The 17,202-nt window shown below is 55.5% G+C and overlaps 3 protein-coding genes, 11 non-coding genes and 2 pseudogenes across 14 annotated transcripts in view; all 16 read left to right on the top strand.

The window, feature by feature from the left end:
* LOC125723844 (uncharacterized) overlaps positions 1-4,181 on the top strand; it is a 214,739-nt gene extending 210,558 nt beyond the window's left edge. The window contains exon 6 of the transcript XR_007386983.1: positions 3,884-4,181. The gene's annotated coding sequence lies outside the window, so the exon portion shown is untranslated. The remainder of the gene's footprint in view (positions 1-3,883) is intronic.
* LOC125723922 (U2 spliceosomal RNA) lies at positions 32-223 on the top strand. Its single transcript, XR_007387047.1, has one exon. It is a non-coding gene; the product is annotated as a U2 spliceosomal RNA (small nuclear RNA).
* LOC125723947 (U5 spliceosomal RNA) lies at positions 657-770 on the top strand. Its single transcript, XR_007387071.1, has one exon. It is a non-coding gene; the product is annotated as a U5 spliceosomal RNA (small nuclear RNA).
* LOC125723845 (uncharacterized) lies at positions 1,298-2,626 on the top strand. The gene is made up of 2 exons (XM_049000684.1): positions 1,298-1,696; positions 1,940-2,626. The coding sequence occupies exons 1-2, from the start codon at positions 1,355-1,357 to the stop codon at positions 2,624-2,626; spliced, it is 1,029 nt and encodes a 342-aa protein (XP_048856641.1). The 5' UTR covers positions 1,298-1,354.
* Positions 2,705-16,387, top strand: LOC125723893 (uncharacterized). Its single transcript, XM_049000720.1, has 4 exons — positions 2,705-2,953; positions 3,341-3,689; positions 14,113-14,200; positions 14,299-16,387. The coding sequence occupies exons 1-4, from the start codon at positions 2,705-2,707 to the stop codon at positions 16,385-16,387; spliced, it is 2,775 nt and encodes a 924-aa protein (XP_048856677.1).
* Positions 6,649-6,854, top strand: LOC125723924 (U2 spliceosomal RNA; annotated as a pseudogene).
* LOC125723944 (U5 spliceosomal RNA) lies at positions 7,277-7,390 on the top strand. The gene has a single exon (XR_007387068.1). It is a non-coding gene; the product is annotated as a U5 spliceosomal RNA (small nuclear RNA).
* On the top strand, positions 7,588-7,779 carry LOC125723921 (U2 spliceosomal RNA). The gene has a single exon (XR_007387046.1). It is a non-coding gene; the product is annotated as a U2 spliceosomal RNA (small nuclear RNA).
* Positions 8,202-8,315, top strand: LOC125723943 (U5 spliceosomal RNA). Its single transcript, XR_007387066.1, has one exon. It is a non-coding gene; the product is annotated as a U5 spliceosomal RNA (small nuclear RNA).
* On the top strand, positions 8,513-8,704 carry LOC125723920 (U2 spliceosomal RNA). The gene has a single exon (XR_007387045.1). It is a non-coding gene; the product is annotated as a U2 spliceosomal RNA (small nuclear RNA).
* On the top strand, positions 9,126-9,239 carry LOC125723952 (U5 spliceosomal RNA). Its single transcript, XR_007387075.1, has one exon. It is a non-coding gene; the product is annotated as a U5 spliceosomal RNA (small nuclear RNA).
* LOC125723919 (U2 spliceosomal RNA) lies at positions 9,437-9,628 on the top strand. Its single transcript, XR_007387044.1, has one exon. It is a non-coding gene; the product is annotated as a U2 spliceosomal RNA (small nuclear RNA).
* LOC125723951 (U5 spliceosomal RNA) lies at positions 10,050-10,163 on the top strand. The gene has a single exon (XR_007387074.1). It is a non-coding gene; the product is annotated as a U5 spliceosomal RNA (small nuclear RNA).
* Positions 10,361-10,552, top strand: LOC125723918 (U2 spliceosomal RNA). Its single transcript, XR_007387043.1, has one exon. It is a non-coding gene; the product is annotated as a U2 spliceosomal RNA (small nuclear RNA).
* LOC125723950 (U5 spliceosomal RNA) lies at positions 10,974-11,087 on the top strand. The gene has a single exon (XR_007387073.1). It is a non-coding gene; the product is annotated as a U5 spliceosomal RNA (small nuclear RNA).
* Positions 16,388-16,960: 573 nt separating the features above from the next.
* Positions 16,961-17,167, top strand: LOC125723925 (U2 spliceosomal RNA; annotated as a pseudogene).
* Positions 17,168-17,202: the final 35 nt, after the last annotated feature.

Below are 17,202 nucleotides of genomic sequence, written 5' to 3'. Positions count from 1 at the left end.
GCCGGAGCCCGGCGGGGCGCAGTCTGCGGGCATCGCTTCTCGGCCTTTTGGCTAAGATCAAGTGTAGTATCTGTTCTTATCAGTTTAATATCTGATACGTCCCCCATGGAGGGGACCACATATTAAACGGATTTTTGGAACAGGGAGCCGGAAGTGGGGCTTGCCCCGTCCGCTCCACGCATCGACCCGGTATTGCAGTGTTTCTGGGAACGGTGCACCTCTACTGCCCCCTGCTGTTGAAAGACAGAGCTGATCGGTGTTCCGCTTATCAGACCGAGAGCCTGCGCCGCTTGTCAGGCGATCAGCCGGTGTCGTGAGGGACCGACTCTGTCCGTGCGCCGGTCCCGCTTCCCTCCGTTTTTCTTCTTTTTTTTTTTTTTTTTTTTTTTTTTTTAAATCATAAAAAAAAAAAGCACGGTCATGATATGCTCTCTGAGGGGTGGGCAGCTGTGCTAAGGTAAGGCAGGCCGTCATCTTTGCCTTTTGAATTTTCTCTCATGTCTGTTTACATGATTGCTGATCTTTCAGATGCCAGGAGGACAGGGAGGAGTCGGGGCCCCGAGGCCGGTGGCTGCGACGCCCCCGAGAATTCAACCCCGAGCGGGGGCGTGACGGAGGCCCGGCTAGCGGCCACCTGCTGAGCGACGGCTCTGCATCGACTCGGGTCTCTCTTCATCCCGTATAAATCTTTCGCCTTTTACTAAAGATTTCCGTGGAGAGGGATAGCGATGAGTTCACTGTATTTTTGGAGGCTCTGCGCAAGCAGAGCTGCACCGCCGCCGTATCAAAGTAAGACTGTGCCCGGCTTAGCGGCCGGCTCTATCTGCCCAGTGGCGTGTTTCTGGTCCTCTGGGATCGTGCGTGGTCTCGCCGGGCGCCACCTCCCAGAGAGGCTGGCGAGGACCCAGCCGCGCCGGCTCCGTCGGCGTCCCGCATGCCGGAGCCCGGCGGGGCGCAGTCTGCGGGCATCGCTTCTCGGCCTTTTGGCTAAGATCAAGTGGATTTTATTGACTTTTTACCGCTTTTTACGGACTGCGTTGGGTTTTTTTAGAGGAAGGCACGGTGAACCTAAGGCGTGACCAGCAGGTGGCTTGACCGCCGCTGCCACGGGGCGACCCGTGCCTTCCTTTTTAGCCTTTTATCCCTGCTTTTATTTCTGTTTTTATTAGGCTGGGGATCCCGCAGTGGCTGGTGGCTTGCCCACCGCCCTGCTGGGCGAACTGGTGTTTTTATTTTTTAGCTGCTTTTATAGTTTAGCTCTGCTCGGCTCATCCCGGATTGGCGGACAGCGGACGTCGGGACCACGGCGGCGGAAGGACTCTGCTCCAGCGGCGACGTCGGTGGACCTTCCCGGATGGCAACGGCCGGCGGACCATCGAGGAAGCCCTTCAGCGGGCCGTGGCTGGTAGCAGGCGGTGGCCTGCGGAATACCGCCCGGTTCTGCTGGAGGGCTGAGGAGGAGGTGGGCACCTTCCCCGACCGGCTGGCCTTCATCCGGGAGGTGGCCTTTGGAGCGTTGGGCCTTCAGATGCAGGACATCCTCTGCGTACAGCGGAATGGGCCCTTCCGCTTCTTCGAGGTCACCTTGTCCACCGACGAGAGTTACACCAAGGTCCTGGAGCGGAGCAAGGAGGGGGCCCAGCACCCCCTCCTCGGACGTTACAACATCGAGCCGCTGTGGTGGCCCGACAAGCGGGTAATAACAGTCCATTGTTTCAACCCGCATGTTACCGCCGAGGCCGTTTCCCAATTTCTGACAAAGTATGTGGATCTTCTTCCTGGCCACAGGGACATCCGGGATGAGCTGGGGATCTGGACTGGCCGACGCCAGTTCCAGGCCCGCCTGCGCCCGGACGCTAATGGCGCAGGCGGTTTTAGCCACCCCCCAGCCTATTTTACTTTACAGGGCAATAAGGCATACCTTTTTTATTCTGGACAGCCTCCCTTCTGCCGGCAGTGCCACAGTTTTGGACACACCCTGGAGGGATGCGCCAACCTGCGCTGCCGCAACTGCCTGGAGTCGGGGCACATGGCCAGGGACTGCAAGGGCCCCCGTCGCTGCAAACACTGTAACGGCGAGGACCATCTGGCTCGTTCCTGCCCACAGAAAAAGACTACATATGCCGACGCTCTGTCGGGTAACAGAGCAGTCGGCTCGGAGAATGGTGGGGGAGCTCTAGCCCCCACGACTGGGCAGGAACAGCCGGCGACGGGGGCAGGAGGAGAAGCCCTGGTCGAGGTGGAGGAGGCCCCTTCGAGTGCGACACCAATGCAGGAGGGGTCTCCGAACAAGGTGGAGCAGCTCGCCCTGGCTCCAGGCGTCAGCAGCAGGCGAAAGAAGAGCGGTGCATCCCCCCGGGGGAGGAAGAAGAGCAGAAGGGAGGCGCAACCCAACGCACCCAGCCCTCCGGCTGCCACCTCGCCAGCAGTGGCGGCCGGGGACCAAGGCCGACAGTGTCCCCCCTCCCCGATGTTAGAGGCCCCCCGTCTGGTGTGGGACTTGGGACAGTCCCCTGCACCCCCCCAGGAGTACAGCGGTCAACAGGACACTGCTAATGAACAGGAGTACCTGGGGGGGCTGGAATTGGGGGACCTTTTGAGGTTGACTGAGGAGGGGGGGCAGTAGGACAGTATTGTTTTTAATGGCTGGCTTTTATTATTTTAGTTTGTTGTTTTTAATTGTATTTTATTATTTTAACATTCTATGGCCAATTTTAATATTGTCACCTTGAATGTAAGGGGTTTGAGGAACATTTTAAAACGTACATCTGTTTTTAACCAGCTGGCATCTTCTCCCTTCAGCATTTGTTTTCTGCAGGAAGTCCACCTCCGGGACCAGCGGGACGAGGCTCTCTTTTCACGACAGTGGAAGAGGGGTAGATCCTACTGGAGCGTAGGTGGCGTCCACTCCTCAGGCGTCGGGATCCTTTTTGGCGACCGCGCCTTTGAAGAAGTAAGTGCGTTTACCGTCCTTCAGGGCAGGGTTTTGGGAGTGGATGCCACATGGAGGGGACAGCGCCTCCGGGCCATATGTGTCTACGCTCCGGTGGAGGCCTCGTCCCGTATAACTCTCTTTGAAGAGTTGTCCCCGTTCTGTGTCACAGATCGACACTTGATTTTAGGAGGGGACTTTAACATCTCGTTGGAGGGTAGGCAGGATGTCAGCTCAGGGCATTTTCGCCATTTTATTCGTTCCTTTAAACTTGTTGACGGTTTTAAAACATGCAACCCCAGCATGCCGGGCTTCACCTGGCATAATAGTCGCGGAGCCAGCAGCCGCATCGACTACATTTTAGCTTCACCCCCCGTTGCTTTTAAAAAGGTGTCCCTCTCCCCACAGTGGCCCACTGACCATCTGGCAGTGGAGGCCACTGTCTCCATAGACGCCCCTGTATATGGGGGCGGCTATTGGAAAATGAACCTGCAGATCCTGGAGGAGAGAGATTTTAGACACCTTTTTTTAGATCACTTCTCCGAGTGGCAGAAGGACAAGCCTACCTTCCCCTCCGTGGCCGAATGGTGGGAGAGTGTGAAGGACAGGATCCGAACCTTCTCCATGCAGTACAGCAAGCAGCGCAGGATGGAGAAGAAGTTCTCCATTCTGCGGCTGGAGAGAAGGTTGCGGGATGAATACGCCGCTCACAACAACGGGGGCACCATCAACCACGAGCGGCTGCTTGACATAAAGGGTGAGCTGAGGCGCCTGCATGAACAGGCTGCCTCGGCCCAAATGCTCCGCGACAAAATATTTGAGGTGGAAAATAATGAAAAGTGCAATTCTTTTTTTTTCCACAGAGCCAGGGAAGCCCGAGAGGAGAAGAGCTTTAGCTCTCTCCGTGCCTCAAATGGCAACACAGTCACGGATACATCAGACATGCTGGAGGTTGCTAAATTGTTTTATCTTAACCTTTTTAATGTTAGGGACACGGACCCGGTTGCTGGGGAGCGCTTCCTAGATAACATCTCACCTTGTCTTCCCAGTGACATCCGGGACGGCTTAGAAGCCCCCATCACCTTGGCCGAGCTGACCGCAGTGCTTGGCAAGATGAACCGCCGCAAGGTACCTGGCCTTGATGGGCTCCCGGTGGAATTTTATTCCACCTTTTGGGATGTCCTCGGGCCGGAATTACTGCAGGTTGTAGAGGACGTTCAGCGCCGGGGTTTGCTCACTAGGAGCATGAGGTCGGGGGTCCTCTCTTTGTTGCACAAGAAGGGCGTTCGGGCCGACCTTGGCAACTGGAGGCCCCTGACCATGCTTTGTGTAGACACAAAGCTCATCGCAAAGACCCCTACCGAACGCCTGAAGAAGGCCATGGCTCATCTGGTTCACAGCGACCAGACGTGTGGAGTACCGGGTCGATCGGCGACGTGGAATCTCCACCTCATCCGCGACGCCATCGCCTGGGTGGAGGATAGGAACCTCCCTCTCCTGCTGGTCAGCTTGGACCAGGAGAAAGCTTTCGACCGGGTAGATCACCGCTTCCTGTTCAAAGTATTGGGTAAGTTTGGCTTCGGGCCCAATTATCTGGGGTGGTTACACACTTTGTATAACGAAGTTGGGAGCCATGTTGTTATCAATGGCTTCCTGAGTGATTTGGTGCCCCAGCGGAGTGGAGTGAGGCAGGGATGTCCCCTCTCCCCCCTCCTCTACGCGCTCTATATAGAGCCACTGGCGTGCGCCATTCGCACCCACCCCGGGGTCGATGGCCTTCTTATCCCAGGAAGTCGGGGGACAACTGTTAAACTGACCCAGTATGCAGACGACACCACGCTTTTCGTCAGCTCGGATCAGTCTCTCGGTCATGCCTTGAGCCTCGTTCACGCGTTCGGTTGGGCCTCTGGCGCGACGCTCAACCTCAGTAAGTCGGTGGCCAAGTATTTCGGCAGCTGGAAGGCGAAGGAGGACGTCGCAGGTGGTCTCACCCTCTGTGACGGTCCTCTCAAAGTTTTGGGGGTCAACTTCCTTTCGGATGGTGCCGCCCGGTTGAACTGGGAGGAGCGGTTGGCGATCGCCAGGCGGAAGATCGGACTGTGGAAGTCCAGGTCCCTGTCCTTCCAAGGTAAGGTTTTAGCCTTAAAAGTGGATATTCTTCCCACCCTGCTCTACCTTGCACATGTGTACCCTTTGCCCCGCTTCATGCGGAGGGGCCTGACGAGGGACGTTTTTAACCTCGTCTGGGGGGGCAGGTATGAGTACGTGCGTAGGGAAGTGATGTATCTCGGAAAGGACAGGGGGGGGAGGGACGTTATTGACTTTCCTCTCAAGCTTGACTGCCTGTTCTTCTCGCAGCTCTGCACGTGCCTGGCAGCTCCCCTCGAGCACCCCCATCAGCACTTTGTGCGTCTGTGGCTGGCTCTCCCCATGAGACGTCTGGTGACGTCGTGGACCAACCTCGGCCCCAAGGCTGAGACCCTGCCGGTCCACTACAGCCACGCTGTCAAGTGGAGTAAGTCTATTCCGGCAGGTGTCAAGACAGAGGCCCTGACCAAGCACAGAGCCCTTTACAAGGCTTTGCTTGGTCATAGGGAGACTCGGGCCATGTTGGGCCTGGAGGAAGGCACATGGGCGAGAATCCAGCCTAAGGGTTTGGATCACAGGCTGCAAGACCTGAACTGGCAGTGCCTTCATGGTAAGCTGCCAGTCAGGGACGTCTTGCACAGGCATAAGCTGACCAGACACCCCCGCTGCCCCAGGCCCGAGTGCAGCGAGGATGAGACCATCAAGCACGTGTTTTGGGACTGCGGGCATGCACAGAGAGTCTGGGGGTTGGTAGCGGGCCTGTGTGGACGTGTAGACCCGCAGCCCGGTCTGACCTACGACAAGGTGTTGAAGGGGTGGGACCCCAACCTCCATAACCCCTTCGGCCCCTGGATGTGGCTGCTGGTCAGCATTACCAAGCGAGAGCTTTGGAATGCCAGGACCGCGCTCATCCGCAGAGGGGTTCGTCTGGAGGCACAAGGGGTATTCCGCAAAATCCGGGCCGATTTGGGTTTCAGGATGGAGACCGACGTCATCCAACGGGGCTACCACGAGGCCAAGGAGAGGTGGAAGGGCCTCTTTTGGCTTTAGCCCCGTTTCATTTAGGTGGTGACGCTCCATCCTACAGGGTCGACATGACGCACTGTCCTGAAGCACACAGGAGGTACTTTGGGTTTTAGGTAAGTGTGCTTTGTTTTTTGTGCGTGTATGGTGTTGCAAATATTCTTTTAATTAACTGCATGTACTGAGATTGAGCACGGCTGTGGTTGGTCACTTTTAGCACCTTTATGTATTAACATTAACTGTATTTATTAACATTTTATTCTATGTGCTGTGCCATGTCTGTGACTAACCAGTTTTTTAGCCTGAGGCCATTGATTTTATGTGTTTTAGGATGATGCATAACCCTGTTTTAACCCGACCCTTGTGCCGAGGCCTGAGGTCTACGGGTCTGTTCCTTTTTTAAGGTTTTAATATTTTAATGGCTTGCATTTGAGGTGACATTTTAATTATGTTAATGGCCATATGATTGTAATTAGATTTTAAAGTGTGTATATGTATTACTTGTTTTTATTGTTATGTTTTGCTTATCCTATAGGGAATGGTTCTGTAATATATTTGTTTAATATTGTTTTAAAGGTGTTTTATTGTGTGACTTTAAAATGTACAGAACTGTTTAATAAAGCATGGAAAAAAAAAAAAATTAAAAAAAAAAAAAAATCTGTTCTTATCAGTTTAATATCTGATACGTCCCCCATGGAGGGGACCACATATTAAACGGATTTTTGGAACAGGGAGCCGGAAGTGGGGCTTGCCCCGTCCGCTCCACGCATCGACCCGGTATTGCAGTGTTTCTGGGAACGGTGCACCTCTACTGCCCCCTGCTGTTGAAAGACAGAGCTGATCGGTGTTCCGCTTATCAGACCGAGAGCCTGCGCCGCTTGCCAGGCGATCAGCCGGTGTCGTGAGGGACCGACTCTGTCCGTGCGCCGGTCCCGCTTCCCTCCGTTTTTCTTTTTTTTTTTTTTTTTTTTTTAAAATCATAAAAAAAAGGACGGTCATGATATGCTCTCTGAGGGGTGGGCAGCTGTGCTGAGGTAAGGCAGGCCGTCATCTTTGCCTTTTGAATTTTCTCTCATGTCCGTTTACATGATTGCTGATCTTTCAGATGCCAGGAGGACAGGGAGGAGTCGGGGCCCCGAGGCCGGTGGCTGCGACGCCCCCGAGAATTCAACCCCGAGCGGGGGCGTCACGGAGGCCCGGCTAGCGGCCACCTGCTGAGCGACGGCTCTGCATCGACTCGGGTCTCTCTTCATCCCGTATAAATCTTTCGCCTTTTACTAAAGATTTCCGTGGAGAGGGATAGCGATGAGTTCACTGTATTTTTGGAGGCTCTGTGCAAGCAGAGCTGCACCGCCGCTGTATCAAAGTAAGACTGTGCCCGGCTTAGCGGCCGGCTCTATCTGCCCAGTGGCGTGTTTCTGGTCCTCTGGGATCGTGCGTGGTCTCGCCGGGCGCCACCTCCCAGAGAGGCTGGCGAGGACCCAGCCGCGCCGGCTCCGTCGGCGTCCCGCATGCCGGAGCCCGGCGGGGCGCAGTCTGCGGGCATCGCTTCTCGGCCTTTTGGCTAAGATCAAGTGTAGTATCTGTTCTTATCAGTTTAATATCTGATACGTCCCCCATGGAGGGGACCACATATTAAACGGATTTTTGGAACAGGGAGCCGGAAGTGGGGCTTGCCCCGTCCGCTCCACGCATCGACCCGGTATTGCAGTGTTTCTGGGAACGGTGCACCTCTACTGCCCCCTGCTGTTGAAAGACAGAGCTGATCGGTGTTCCGCTTATCAGACCGAGAGCCTGCGCCGCTTGCCAGGCGATTAGCCGGTGTCGTGAGGGACGGACCCTGTCCGTGCGCCGGTCCCGCTTCCCTCCGTTTTTCTTTTTTTTTTTTTTTTTTTTTTTTTTTAATTATAAAAAGCACGGTCATGATACGCTCTCTGAGGGGTGGGCAGCTGTGCTGAGGTAAGGCAGGCCGTCATCTTTGCCTTTTGAATTTTCTCTCATGTCTGTTTACATGATTGCTGATCTTTCAGATGCCAGGAGGACAGGGAGGAGTCGGGGCCCCGAGGCCGGTGGCTGCGACGCCCCCGAGAATTCAACCCCGAGCGGGGGCGTCACGGAGGCCCGGCTAGCGGCCACCTGCTGAGCGACGGCTCTGCATCGACTCGGGTCTCTCTTCATCCCGTATAAATCTTTCGCCTTTTACTAAAGATTTCCGTGGAGAGGGATAGCGATGAGTTCACTGTATTTTTGGAGGCTCTGTGCAAGCAGAGCTGCACCGCTGCTGTATCAAAGTAAGACTGTGCCCGGCTTAGCGGCCGGCTCTATCTGCCCAGTGGCGTGTTTCTGGTCCTCTGGGATCGTGCGTGGTCTCGCCGGGCGCCACCTCCCAGAGAGGCTGTCGAGGACCCAGCCGCGCCAGCTCCGTCGGCGTCCCGCATGCCGGAGCCCGGCGGGGCGCAGTCTGCGGGCATCGCTTCTCGGCCTTTTGGCTAAGATCAAGTGTAGTATCTGTTCTTATCAGTTTAATATCTGATACGTCCCCCATGGAGGGGACCACATATTAAACGGATTTTTGGAACAGGGAGCCGGAAGTGGGGCTTGCCCCGTCCGCTCCACGCATCGACCCGGTATTGCAGTGTTTCTGGGAACGGTGCACCTCTACTGCCCCCTGCTGTTGAAAGACAGAGCTGATCGGTGTTCCGCTTATCAGACCGAGAGCCTGCGCCGCTTGCCAGGCGATTAGCCGGTGTCGTGAGGGACGGACCCTGTCCGTGCGCCGGTCCCGCTTCCCTCCGTTTTTCTTTTTTTTTTTTTTTTTTTTTTTTTTAATTATAAAAAGCACGGTCATGATACGCTCTCTGAGGGGTGGGCAGCTGTGCTGAGGTAAGGCAGGCCGTCATCTTTGCCTTTTGAATTTTCTCTCATGTCTGTTTACATGATTGCTGATCTTTCAGATGCCAGGAGGACAGGGAGGAGTCGGGGCCCCGAGGCCGGTGGCTGCGACGCCCCCGAGAATTCAACCCCGAGCGGGGGCGTCACGGAGGCCCGGCTAGCGGCCACCTGCTGAGCGACGGCTCTGCATCGACTCGGGTCTCTCTTCATCCCGTATAAATCTTTCGCCTTTTACTAAAGATTTCCGTGGAGAGGGATAGCGATGAGTTCACTGTATTTTTGAAGGCTCTGTGCAAGCAGAGCTGCACCGCTGCTGTATCAAAGTAAGACTGTGCCCGGCTTAGCGGCCGGCTCTATCTGCCCAGTGGCGTGTTTCTGGTCCTCTGGGATCGTGCGTGGTCTCGCCGGGCGCCACCTCCCAGAGAGGCTGTCGAGGACCCAGCCGCGCCAGCTCCGTCGGCGTCCCGCATGCCGGAGCCCGGCGGGGCGCAGTCTGCGGGCATCGCTTCTCGGCCTTTTGGCTAAGATCAAGTGTAGTATCTGTTCTTATCAGTTTAATATCTGATACGTCCCCCATGGAGGGGACCACATATTAAACGGATTTTTGGAACAGGGAGCCGGAAGTGGGGCTTGCCCCGTCCGCTCCACGCATCGACCCGGTATTGCAGTGTTTCTGGGAACGGTGCACCTCTACTGCCCCCTGCTGTTGAAAGACAGAGCTGATCGGTGTTCCGCTTATCAGACCGAGAGCCTGCGCCGCTTGCCAGGCGATTAGCCGGTGTCGTGAGGGACGGACCCTGTCCGTGCGCCGGTCCCGCTTCCCTCCGTTTTTCTTTTTTTTTTTTTTTTTTTTTTTTTTAATTATAAAAAGCACGGTCATGATACGCTCTCTGAGGGGTGGGCAGCTGTGCTGAGGTAAGGCAGGCCGTCATCTTTGCCTTTTGAATTTTCTCTCATGTCTGTTTACATGATTGCTGATCTTTCAGATGCCAGGAGGACAGGGAGGAGTCGGGGCCCCGAGGCCGGTGGCTGCGACGCCCCCGAGAATTCAACCCCGAGCGGGGGCGTCACGGAGGCCCGGCTAGCGGCCACCTGCTGAGCGACGGCTCTGCATCGACTCGGGTCTCTCTTCATCCCGTATAAATCTTTCGCCTTTTACTAAAGATTTCCGTGGAGAGGGATAGCGATGAGTTCACTGTATTTTTGAAGGCTCTGTGCAAGCAGAGCTGCACCGCTGCTGTATCAAAGTAAGACTGTGCCCGGCTTAGCGGCCGGCTCTATCTGCCCAGTGGCGTGTTTCTGGTCCTCTGGGATCGTGCGTGGTCTCGCCGGGCGCCACCTCCCAGAGAGGCTGTCGAGGACCCAGCCGCGCCAGCTCCGTCGGCGTCCCGCATGCCGGAGCCCGGCGGGGCGCAGTCTGCGGGCATCGCTTCTCGGCCTTTTGGCTAAGATCAAGTGTAGTATCTGTTCTTATCAGTTTAATATCTGATACGTCCCCCATGGAGGGGACCACATATTAAACGGATTTTTGGAACAGGGAGCCGGAAGTGGGGCTTGCCCCGTCCGCTCCACGCATCGACCCGGTATTGCAGTGTTTCTGGGAACGGTGCACCTCTACTGCCCCCTGCTGTTGAAAGACAGAGCTGATCGGTGTTCCGCTTATCAGACCGAGAGCCTGCGCCGCTTGCCAGGCGATTAGCCGGTGTCGTGAGGGACGGACCCTGTCCGTGCGCCGGTCCCGCTTCCCTCCGTTTTTCTTTTTTTTTTTTTTTTTTTTTTTTTTAATTATAAAAAGCACGGTCATGATACGCTCTCTGAGGGGTGGGCAGCTGTGCTGAGGTAAGGCAGGCCGTCATCTTTGCCTTTTGAATTTTCTCTCATGTCTGTTTACATGATTGCTGATCTTTCAGATGCCAGGAGGACAGGGAGGAGTCGGGGCCCCGAGGCCGGTGGCTGCGACGCCCCCGAGAATTCAACCCCGAGCGGGGGCGTCACGGAGGCCCGGCTAGCGGCCACCTGCTGAGCGACGGCTCTGCATCGACTCGGGTCTCTCTTCATCCCGTATAAATCTTTCGCCTTTTACTAAAGATTTCCGTGGAGAGGGATAGCGATGAGTTCACTGTATTTTTGAAGGCTCTGTGCAAGCAGAGCTGCACCGCTGCTGTATCAAAGTAAGACTGTGCCCGGCTTAGCGGCCGGCTCTATCTGCCCAGTGGCGTGTTTCTGGTCCTCTGGGATCGTGCGTGGTCTCGCCGGGCGCCACCTCCCAGAGAGGCTGTCGAGGACCCAGCCGCGCCAGCTCCGTCGGCGTCCCGCATGCCGGAGCCCGGCGGGGCGCAGTCTGCGGGCATCGCTTCTCGGCCTTTTGGCTAAGATCAAGTGGATTTTATTGACTTTTTACCGCTTTTTACGGACTGCGTTGGGTTTTTTAGAGGAAGTCACGGTGAACCTAAGGCGTGACCAGCAGGTGGCTTGACCGCCGCTGCCACGGGGCGACCCGTGCCTTCCTTTTTAGCCTTTTATCCCTGCTTTTATTTCTGTTTTTTATTAGGCTGGGGATCCCGCAGTGGCTGGTGGCTTGCCCACCGCCCTGCTGGGCGAACTGGTGTTTTTATTTTTTAGCTGCTTTTATAGTTTAGCTCTGCTCGGCTCATCCCGGATTGGCGGACGGCGGACGTCGGGACCACGGCGGCGGAAGGACTCTGCTCCAGCGGCGACGTCGGTGGACCTTCCCGGATGGCAACGGCCGGCGGACCATCGAGGAAGCCCTTCAGCGGGCCGTGGCTGGTAGCAGGCGGTGGCCTGCGGAATACCGCCCGGTTCTGCTGGAGGGCTGAGGAGGAGGTGGGCACCTTCCCCGACCGGCTGGCCTTCATCCGGGAGGTGGCCTTTGGAGCGTTGGGCCTTCAGATGCAGGACATCCTCTGCGTACAGCGGAATGGGCCCTTCCGCTTCTTCGAGGTCACCTTGTCCACCGACGAGAGTTACACCAAGGTCCTGGAGCGGAGCAAGGAGGGGGCCCAGCACCCCCTCCTCGGACGTTACAACATCGAGCCGCTGTGGTGGCCCGACAAGCGGGTAATAACAGTCCATTGTTTCAACCCGCATGTTACCGCCGAGGCCGTTTCCCAATTTCTGACAAAGTATGTGGATCTTCTTCCTGGCCACAGGGACATCCGGGATGAGCTGGGGATCTGGACTGGCCGACGCCAGTTCCAGGCCCGCCTGCGCCCGGACGCTAATGGCGCAGGCGGTTTTAGCCACCCCCCAGCCTATTTTACTTTACAGGGCAATAAGGCATACCTTTTTTATTCTGGACAGCCTCCCTTCTGCCGGCAGTGCCACAGTTTTGGACACACCCTGGAGGGATGCGCCAACCTGCGCTGCCGCAACTGCCTGGAGTCGGGGCACATGGCCAGGGATTGTAAGGGCCCCCGTCGCTGCAAACACTGCAACGGCGAGGACCATCTGGCTCGTTCCTGCCCACAGAAAAAGACTACATATGCCGACGCTCTGTCGGGTAACAGAGCAGTCGGCACGGAGAATGGTGGGGGAGCTCTAGCCCCCACGACTGGGCAGGAACAGCCGGCGACGGGGGCAGGAGGAGAAGCCCTGGTCGAGGTGGAGGAGGCCCCTTCGAGTGCGACACCAATGCAGGAGGGGTCTCCGAACAAGGTGGAGCAGCTCGCCCTGGCTCCAGGCGTCAGCAGCAGGCGAAAGAAGAGCGGTGCATCCCCCCGGGGGAGGAAGAAGAGCAGAAGGGAGGCGCAACCCAACGCATCCAGCCCTCCGGCTGCCACCTCGCCAGCAGTGGCGGCCGGGGACCAAGGCCGACAGTGTCCCCCCTCCCCGATGTTAGAGGCCCCCCGTCTGGTGTGGGACTTGGGACAGTCCCCTGCACCCCCCCAGGAGTACAGCGGTCAACAGGACACTGCTAATGAACAGGAGTACCTGGGGGGGCTGGAATTGGGGGACCTTTTGAGGTTGACTGAGGAGGGGGGGCAGTAGGACAGTATTGTTTTTAATGGCTGGCTTTTATTATTTTAGTTTGTTGTTTTTAATTGTATTTTATTATTTTAACATTCTATGGCCAATTTTAATATTGTCACCTTGAATGTAAGGGGTTTGAGGAACATTTTAAAACGTACATCTGTTTTTAACCAGCTGGCATCTTCTCCCTTCAGCATTTGTTTTCTGCAGGAAGTCCACCTCCGGGACCAGCGGGACGAGGCTCTCTTTTCACGACAGTGGAAGAGGGGTAGATCCTACTGGAGCGTAGGTGGCGTCCACTCCTCAGGCGTCGGGATCCTTTTTGGCGACCGCGCCTTTGAAGAAGTAAGTGCGTTTACCGTCCTTCAGGGCAGGGTTTTGGGAGTGGACGCCACATGGAGGGGACAGCGCCTCCGGGCCATATGTGTCTACGCTCCGGTGGAGGCCTCGTCCCGTATAACTCTCTTTGAAGAGTTGTCCCCGTTCTGTGTCACAGATCGACACTTGATTTTAGGAGGGGACTTTAACATCTCGTTGGAGGGTAGGCAGGATGTCAGCTCATGGCATTTTCGCCATTTTATTCGTTCCTTTAAACTTGTTGACGGTTTTAAAACATGCAACCCCAGCATGCCGGGCTTCACCTGGCATAATAGTCGCGGAGCCAGCAGCCGCATCGACTACATTTTAGCTTCACCCCCCGTTGCTTTTAAAAAGGTGTCCCTCTCCCCACAGTGGCCCACTGACCATCTGGCAGTGGAGGCCACTGTCTCCATAGACGCCCCTGTATATGGGGGCGGCTATTGGAAAATGAACCTGCAGATCCTGGAGGAGAGAGATTTTAGACACCTTTTTTTAGATCACTTCTCCGAGTGGCAGAAGGACAAGCCTACCTTCCCCTCCGTGGCCGAATGGTGGGAGAGTGTGAAGGACAGGATCCGAACCTTCTCCATGCAGTACAGCAAGCAGCGCAGGATGGAGAAGAAGTTCTCCATTCTGCGGCTGGAGAGAAGGTTGCGGGATGAATACGCCGCTCACAACAACGGGGGCACCATCAACCACGAGCGGCTGCTTGACATAAAGGGTGAGCTGAGGCGCCTGCATGAACAGGCTGCCTCGGCCCAAATGCTCCGCGACAAAATATTTGAGGTGGAAAATAATGAAAAGTGCAATTCTTTTTTTTTCCACAGAGCCAGGGAAGCCCGGGAGGAGAAGAGCTTTAGCTCTCTCCGTGCCTCAAATGGCAACACAGTCACGGATACATCAGACATGCTGGAGGTTGCTAAATTGTTTTATCTTAACCTTTTTAATGTTAGGGACACGGACCCGGTTGCTGGGGAGCGCTTCCTAGATAACATCTCGCCTTGTCTTCCCAGTGACATCCGGGACGGCTTAGAAGCCCCCATCACCTTGGCCGAGCTGACCGCAGTGCTTGGCAAGATGAACCGCCGCAAGGTACCTGGCCTTGATGGGCTCCCGGTGGAATTTTATTCCACCTTTTGGGATGTCCTCGGGCCGGAATTACTGCAGGTTGTAGAGGACGTTCAGCGCCGGGGTTTGCTCACTAGGAGCATGAGGTCGGGGGTCCTCTCTTTGTTGCACAAGAAGGGCGATCGGGCCGACCTTGGCAACTGGAGGCCCCTGACCATGCTTTGTGTAGACACAAAGCTCATCGCAAAGACCCTTACCGAACGCCTGAAGAAGGCCATGGCTCATCTGGTTCACAGCGACCAGACGTGTGGAGTACCGGGTCGATCGGCGACGTGGAATCTCCACCTCATCCGCGACGCCATCGCCTGGGTGGAGGATAGGAACCTCCCTCTCCTGCTGGTCAGCTTGGACCAGGAGAAAGCCTTCGACCGGGTAGATCACCGCTTCCTGTTCAAAGTATTGGGTAAGTTTGGCTTCGGGCCCAATTATCTGGGGTGGTTACACACTTTGTATAACGAAGTTGGGAGCCATGTTGTTATCAATGGCTTCCTGAGTGATTTGGTGCCCCAGCGGAGTGGAGTGAGGCAGGGATGTCCCCTCTCCCCCCTCCTCTACGCGCTCTATATAGAGCCACTGGCGTGCGCCATTCGCACCCACCCCGGGGTCGATGGCCTTCTTATCCCAGGAAGTCGGGGGACAACTGTTAAACTGACCCAGTATGCAGACGACACCACGCTTTTCGTCAGCTCGGATCAGTCTCTCGGTCATGCCTTGAGCCTCGTTCACGCGTTCGGTTGGGCCTCTGGCGCGACGCTCAACCTCAGTAAGTCGGTGGCCAAGTATTTCGGCAGCTGGAAGGCGAGGGAGGACGTCGCAGGTGGTCTCACCCTCTGTGACGGTCCTCTCAAAGTTTTGGGGGTCAACTTCCTTTCGGATGGTGCCGCCCGGTTGAACTGGGAGGAGCGGTTGGCGATCGCCAGGCGGAAGATCGGACTGTGGAAGTCCAGGTCCCTGTCCTTCCAAGGTAAGGTTTTAGCCTTAAAAGTGGATATTCTTCCCACCCTGCTCTACCTTGCACATGTGTACCCTTTGCCCCGCTTCATGCGGAGGGGCCTGACGAGGGACGTTTTTAACCTCGTCTGGGGGGGCAGGTATGAGTACGTGCGTAGGGAAGTGATGTATCTCGGAAAGGACAGGGGGGGGAGGGACGTTATTGACTTTCCTCTCAAGCTTGACTGCCTGTTCTTCTCGCAGCTCTGCACGCGCCTGGCAGCTCCCCTCGAGCACCCCCATCAGCACTTTGTGCGTCTGTGGCTGGCTCTCCCCATGAGACGTCTGGTGACGTCGTGGACCAACCTCGGCCCCAAGGCTGAGACCCTGCCGGTCCACTACAGCCACGCTGTCAAGTGGAGTAAGTCTATTCCGGCAGGTGTCAAGACAGAGGCCCTGACCAAGCACAGAGCCCTTTACAAGGCTTTGCTTGGTCATAGGGAGACTCGGGCCATGTTGGGCCTGGAGGAAGGCACATGGGCGAGAATCCAGCCTAAGGGTTTGGATCACAGGCTGCAGGACCTGAACTGGCAGTGCCTTCATGGTAAGCTGCCAGTCAGGGACGTCTTGCACAGGCATAAGCTGACCAGACACCCCCGCTGCCCCAGGCCCGAGTGCAGCGAGGATGAGACCATCAAGCACGTGTTTTGGGACTGCGGGCATGCACAGAGAGTCTGGGGGTTGGTAGCGGGCCTGTGTGGACGTGTAGACCCGCAGCCCGGTCTGACCTACGACAAGGTGTTGAAGGGGTGGGACCCCAACCTCCATAACCCCTTCGGCCCCTGGATGTGGCTGCTGGTCAGCATTACCAAGCGAGAGCTTTGGAATGCCAGGACCGCGCTCATCCGCAGAGGGGTTCGTCTGGAGGCACAAGGGGTATTCCGCAAAATCCGGGCCGATTTGGGTTTCAGGATGGAGACCGACGTCATCCAACGGGGCTACCACGAGGCCAAGGAGAGGTGGAAGGGCCTCTTTTGGCTTTAGCCCCGTTTCATTTAGGTGGTGACGCTCCATCCTACAGGGTCGACATGACGCACTGTCCTGAAGCACACAGGAGGTACTTTGGGTTTTAGGTAAGTGTGCTTTGTTTTTTGTGCGTGCATGGTGTTGGAAATTTTAATTAACTGCATGTACTGAGATTGAGCACGGCTGTGGTTGGTCACTTTTAGCACCTTTATGTATTAACATTAACTGTATTTATTAACATTTTATTCTATGTGCTGTGCCATGTCTGTGACTAACCAGTTTTTTAGCCTGAGGCCATTGATTTTATGTGTTTTAGGATGATGCATAACCCTGTTTTAACCCGACCCTTGTGCCGAGGCCTGAGGTCTACGGGTCTGTTCCTTTTTTAAGGTTTTAATATTTTAATGGCTTGCATTTGAGGTGACATTTTAATTATGTTAATGGCCATATGATTGTAATTAGATTTTAAAGTGTGTATATGTATTACTTGTTTTTATTGTTATGTTTTGCTTATCCTATAGGGAATGGTTCTGTAATATATTTGTTTAATATTGTTTTAAAGGTGTTTTATTGTGTGACTTTAAAATGTACAGAACTGTTTAATAAAGCATGGAAAAAAAAAAAAAAAAAAAAAAAAAAAAAAATCTGTTCTTATCAGTTTAATATCTGATACGTCCCCCATGGAGGGGACCACATATTAAACGGATTTTTGGAACAGGGAGCCGGAAGTGGGGCTTGCCCCGTCCGCTCCACGCATCGACCCGGTATTGCAGTGTTTCTGGGAACGGTGCACCTCTACTGCCCCCTGCTGTTGAAAGACAGAGCTGATCGGT

Source organism: Brienomyrus brachyistius, unplaced genomic scaffold (assembly GCF_023856365.1).
Source record: "Brienomyrus brachyistius isolate T26 unplaced genomic scaffold, BBRACH_0.4 scaffold52, whole genome shotgun sequence".
Taxonomy (NCBI): Eukaryota; Metazoa; Chordata; class Actinopteri; order Osteoglossiformes; family Mormyridae; genus Brienomyrus; species Brienomyrus brachyistius.
The sequence above is the reverse complement of the archived record's forward strand: the minus strand, read 5'-3'. Positions and strand labels throughout refer to the sequence as shown.